Consider the following 6,168-nt stretch of genomic DNA (forward strand, 5'->3'; position numbering starts at 1 on the left):
CAGGGAGGCAGGTAGAGAGAGGAGAGAGGGAGGCTGAGGACGAAGAAGAGAAGATCGAAATTAGAGAGAGAGAGAGAAGGGTGACTGAACTCCTCCTAGCAGTTCGTCCCCCCCCCCAGCCAAGAACAGACCCTCGCGAGGCTGTTCTTCCTTGTATTGTTCATCATCATCAGCCCAAGAGGCAATCCACCACACCACACACTGGAGTAGGGTATTACACCACAATGGTGGCCCGAATCAGTATAAACCTTGTGTCCCTTGTGTCATTCTTCCCATAGCCTAGATCTTAGCGAGGCGGAGGGGTGCAGGTAGGTAGGAGGCGAAATCTCCGCGCGCACCCCAGTGTTCGAACCTCAAGGGTCTGCCGGAACCCGAAATCCGACACCGTCGGTCGCCGCAGCTGGCGGGGTTATTGGTGTTGTCGCGGGCAGAGTGTGGTTGTTTGTTTGTCGGATTTGAGTGTGGTTGGCGAACGCGGTGGCGGTTGTCCGGTGACGCGAACTCGATTTCGAGTTTATGTTTGTGTGTAGAAGGAAGGAGGAGAGCGTGCGGGAGTGATGAAGGTTTCGAGATTTACTTTTTGGAAGGGGAAGCAAGGTAGTAGAAGAGGGAGGGAGAGATGGAAACCATCAAACCGTCTCTAATCTTCAGCCGTCCGTTTGGGCATCAAGATTCGTTATGCTTGGCTTGTGTTTTTTTTTGTGCTACAGTATTTTTTTTAGTGTTGAGATTGTTAGTTCTGAAGTGGAGCCTCTCCACAGGCATTTGGATGCAGGCACACGAGGCACATAAGTGTAGGTTCTACAGGCACGTGGATGCAGGCACAGGAGGCACGGAAGTGTGGGTTCTACAGGCACTTCTAGAGGGAAGCACAGGAGACACGGAAGTGCGGGTTCTACAGGCAGTTAGAGAACCACGGGTCAGGCCAGTGTCGTATGAGGCACGTGGATGTAAGCAGCGGAGGCACGGAAATGCATCTAATAGAAGCACGGACATGCTGCTTCTCGAGGCACGGGTACCAACCCTGTGGATGTAGTACAAGAGTGCGGTGGCAGAGGCATGTGTTAGAATGCTCGGTTAAAGAGGCATGGTTGTGAAGTCTCGGGAGCGACGCGGGCGTGGCAGTGGGACCATGTAAGAGTCACGGCGCATGTTTTGTTAGGCATGTGAGGCACGTTGGTTCAGGCACGAAAGGCAGAAAAGGTGAATCAACAACAGGCACGTACGTGTGTTTTGTCAAGTCACGGGTGTGTACTCTCTGGATGCACAAATGTGTGTCGGGAGAGGCATGGGTTCGACTACTCGGTTACGGAACAATGTTCGTGAAGTCACGTGGGTGTGGCATTACGGGGCACGTAAGAGCCTGGGCGAGTGCCACGTGAGGCACGTGGGTGCATGTACGTGTAGGCAAAGAAGTGAAGGCACCACGTTTGTGAAGTCACGTGGTAGTGCTAAAGTGGAGCCTTTCTACAGGCATGTGGATGCAGGCACACGAGGCACTGAAGTGCAGGTTCTACAGGCACGTTGACGCAGGCACAGGAGGCCAGTGTTGTGTGAGGCACGTGGATTTAAGCAGTGGATGCACGGAAATGAAGCCAACGCAGCCACGGACATGCTGCTTCTCGAGGCACGGGTATCAACCCTGTGGATGTAGTACAGGAGTGCGTTGGGAGAGGCATGTGTTAGAATGCTCGGTTAAAGAGGCATGGTTGTGAAGTCTCGGGAGCGACAAAGGCACGTACATGTGTTTTCTCATGTCACGGGTGTGCACTCTATGGATGCACAAACGTGTGGCTGTAGAGGCATGGGTCCGAGTGTTAGAATGCTTGGTTAAAGAGGTATGGTTGTGAAGTCTCGGGAGCGAAAAAGGCACGTACGTGTGTTTTCTCATGTCACGGGTGTGCACTCTATGGATGCACAAACGTGCGGCTGCAGAGGCATGGGTTCGAGTGTTAGAATGCTCGGTTAAAGAGGCATGGTTGTGAAGTCTCGGGAACGACAAAGGCACATTGGTTCAGGCATGGAAGGTAGAAAAAGGTGAATCCACAACAGGTACGTACGTGTGTTTTCTTAAGTCACGGGTGTGCACTCTCTGGATGCACAAACCTGTGGCGGCAGAGGCATGGGTCCGACTACTTGGTTACAGAACCAAGGTTGTGAAGTGAGGTGGGTGTGGCACGACAGGCCCCGTAGGAGTCACGGCAAGTGTCATGCGAGGCACGTGGTTGTACGCACATGAGGCAGGGCTTAGAATGTACAGGAGGCACGGATTCTGGTACAGGGGGCACTGAAGTAAAAATAGTGCTGTGACGGACACGAGGCACTTAACTTGAAAATAGTTACAATCAAGGGACAACGGGCAGAGAAAATCTGGTGTAATTACCAAGTTTGAGCTCTCAGTATGCTCGAAGTATTTGGATCATTTGAGGTACTATAGTTAGTGAAGTGGCAGGTGTAGTAGTTTTAAGCACATTTCGTGTGGTGAAAATTCCACAGCGGGGAGCAGTAGCATTTCTATTAAATGTCGTGTGTACGGTACTTCAATTTTTGAGACAAGTTGATTTTGGATAGTGCAAAACTCTGTTTTTTGTGGTGGATAGGGTTGTTGTCCCTAGAGAATGGAATGTAATGGGATAGATTGTTATTTACATTCGATTGCTTGTGTTCGGCTTCTCGCTTCCATCGATCGATTCTGTCTGTTCGTTTTTTTTGTAATCTCTGCCGGCGGTGTTGAAGTCTTTGCTTCGTCGTCATCGGGTGGGTACTTTGTGTTGTTGGGCGCATCGTTTGACGGTGTGTATCTCGAAGTGGGTATGTGGTTGGCGAAGCGTGGTGGCGGTTGTTTTGCGAGGGGAACTCTACTTTGAATTTGGTGTAATGAACCTATGAGGAGATCTTCTGTGACTGTGGAATGTTTCGAGATTTTGCTGTGGAAGAGAGGAAGGAAGAGAGTAGTGGAGGTGGGATAAATGGAAATGATGGAACCGTATGTAATCTTCGACGGTCTGATTTTAGTATCAAGATTTGTGTCACCTGTTTTTTTTCGCTATTGCATCTTAGTAGACGTGTGAGGCAGGGAACATCAGGCTCTACAAGCACCGACGTTGGAATTTTAGAGGCACTGGTATCAACTCTGTGCACAAATATGTGGTGGCAGGGGCATGCATCTGAAGACTTACTCAGAGAGTCACGGTTGTGAAGTCTTTAGAGTTACGAGCGTGTGTCGCCACGGGCATGTGAGAGTGATGCGTTGGGAAGTTTGGTAGTAGAGGCATCGGTGCGAATAGTACTCAGAGAGTATGGGTTGTGGGTCCACATGTGTGAAGTCTGTGCAGCATTGGTCGTGTGGTAGTAGCGGCGTGCACCGGGAAAGGTGTGAGCAATAACATTTGTTACATGCTTAATCGGACGATTTGACAGTTGCTTTTTCCCGCCAACCACGAGCATTGCCACTCGGCGGTTGCCTCGATGCACAGCAATGACGAGCGCATGTCTTCCGCCCTCTCTACCACGACGAGGCCGCGTCCAACCGCCTCCTCCATGACCTAGACCTTGGTAGAAAAGGGTAACTGTGCTTCCATAGCCACTCAATTCCGAAAACACTATTGTTGTTCCATCTCAACTAGCATCTCCTCACAATCTCTGTGTGAAGGCGGCCATCGCTGGAGGAGCATAATGGCGGAGGAACCATCTGCCAAGCGTCCCCGTGGTGAGACGTCCGACCAGAGCACGGAGGTCGACGACGTTCAGGTCCCCGGTCAGAAGCACGACAACAAAGTGCACCTCAAGGAGGTTGACATCCACGGCAAGGAAAAGCTGGATGTCGTATGCACCAGCAATCCTGAGGAAGCCGACAAGATGATCAGCAGGATCCTGAAGAGGGTCTGTGGCTTGTACCCTCACTACATCGGCGTTGATGTCGAGTATACCAGGGAGGACCAACCTCCGCAGAGGGCAGCGGTTCTATAGTTATGCATGGAGGAACTCTGTTTGGTATATCACATCACCGCGGCAACAAAATGGTGAACCATCCTATAGTTTCAACCTCTCCGTGCTTCTGTTTAATTATCTTTTCACCCGGAAATTTGATTAGATTGGCTTATTGAGTTGATGTATCAGTGAAGTTTCTGAAGTAGATGCAGCACAATAGATTTTGAACTTGACTCACCAGATCAGTTCATGTATTTGATGCACTAGATTAATTTATGGGTTTGATGTACGAGATTATTTTCTAAACTCGATGTTCTAGCGTATTTTCTGTTCTAGTGTATTTTCCATATTTCATGTTCTAGTGTAGTTCAGTTTCTTGAATTGATGTGTTAACGTGGCTAAGAAGTGGATAGGTAATTGGTTCAAGTGTAAATTCCAAAAATAAAAATAACATGTTGTGCTTGTATTTTATTTCTGAACTCTGCATAGCAGTTTCTGAAATGTTTTCGTCCATGAATTATACGTACTATATAAGCATGTACTTGATCGATACTTGATGAATCGACCTTAAATGTGCCATCCCCCTGCAGGCCCAAGAGCCTGCGCCCGTTCCTGAAGGAGGACAGGTTCTACACCTTTGCCAGCTTCAGTATTGAAGGTGAGAAAGAGATGCTGCGAAGTTCTGGTTTGGAGATCAACCCCGACAAGTACGTCAACATCCAGCGCAAATGGAGAGTTCCTTTCAAGGGAAGAAAGAGGTACCACTCTTTGGCTGATGTTGCAGGTAGCGTGATCCACCCATTCTACAAACAGATGAAGGATAAGATCAATAGAGTTGAAGACCATAAATTGTGGGGGATTAGCCCACTGCCAAATTACCTCATTGAGTATGCAACGATAGATGCGTACGCAACCTACGAGTCGTGGAAGAGAATTGAAAACATCAGAGAAGGTCTGGAGAGTGCAAAAGAGGCAGAGAAGAATTATGACGATCCTTACTACGTATACTAGTGACGACGAAAACATAGAAAACTGGTCGTGGAGTTGCTTGTGTTTATGCTTGTCCTTCCTATTGTATCAGGTTCGTAGTTTACTTCTGTTAGAATGAAGGAGTTTGTAATGTCATCTATATCTGGTTAAACAAGTTTCCTTATGTCAAGTTGTAGTTTGTTTATGTGATTGAGCAAGTTATTTAGCTTACTAAGTACTATGTTTATTCAGCAATCATGTGATTTTGAAGTAGTAATGTTGCTTTTTTACTCTAAAAACAACAAAATGCAAAGCAGTCTTTTTGCGCTGAGTACACTTTAGTTGTCCACACAAGCGCGTCTTCTAGAGGAGTGGCAGGATTGGTATGGGCCGGAATACGCAGTTAGAGAGGCACAGGTTTGCAGTCTTTAGAGTCACCGGCATGTGTTACTTCAGGGGCCGGAGGCACGTGGATGGGGTAACAGAGTTGAGCTCCTAATACATAGTTGCAGGGTCACGGTTTGGAAGTGAGTCAAGGTTGTGTGACGTCATGGGGCATGTAAGAGTCATGGAAAGTGTCATGTGAGAGAGGCACCTGGATCCAGGTACGCAAGGCACGGGATTGCGACTTCTTGATGCACGGGTATCAACGTTGTGGGTGCACAATAGTGTGGTCTGAGAGGCATGTGTTGGAATGCTCGGTTAGAGATGCACTGTTCTGACGTTTGTGAAGAGACATGGGCGTGGTACCGTGACCATGTAAGTGTCTCGTGGCGTGACCCATTAGGCACGTAGATGCAGTTACGGAAGGCACGGAGGTGAAGACCCAAGAGGCACAGAAGTGGGGTTTTTGTTGTTGCGAAAATTCAAAAGTGTGATACCAGAGGCATGCTTCCGAATACGAATTTAGGGAGTCACAGTTGTGAAGCCTCTAGAAAGTCACGCGTGTCTGGCATCACGGGCATGGAGTGGTGTGGGCCTTTGAGAGGCATTACTGGCTCTTAACCCTCTGGATGCATGGTGGTGTGGTCAGAGAGGCTTGCTTGCTAATACTGAGGTAGTAAGGCACCATTGTGGATGCACAGGTGTGAGGTCTCTAACGGCGGGAGTCGGTGGGACCACATGCATTTGTTTGAATACTCATTTAGAGAGTCATGTTTGTACTCACGCCAGTCTCATTCTGTAGGTTGGTGGCATTCGGCAGCACACGGTTTCAGAAAGGGGGAATGTTGTGAAACATCAAAGTCACCGGTGGTCACGTGTGAGTAG

At 48.6% G+C, this 6,168-nt stretch overlaps 1 protein-coding gene across 1 annotated transcript; it reads left to right on the top strand.

The window, feature by feature from the left end:
• The first annotated feature begins 3,675 nt into the window (after window positions 1-3,675).
• On the top strand, window positions 3,676-4,941 carry LOC147960187 (uncharacterized). The gene is made up of 2 exons (XM_087533201.1): window positions 3,676-3,923; window positions 4,521-4,941. The coding sequence occupies exons 1-2, from the start codon at window positions 3,676-3,678 to the stop codon at window positions 4,939-4,941; spliced, it is 669 nt and encodes a 222-aa protein (XP_087389327.1).
• Window positions 4,942-6,168: the final 1,227 nt, after the last annotated feature.

Source organism: Triticum urartu, chromosome 7A (genome assembly GCF_056163025.1).
Source record: "Triticum urartu cultivar PI428250 chromosome 7A, HENAU_Tu73, whole genome shotgun sequence".
In the NCBI taxonomy this organism is placed as follows: domain Eukaryota; kingdom Viridiplantae; phylum Streptophyta; class Magnoliopsida; order Poales; family Poaceae; genus Triticum; species Triticum urartu.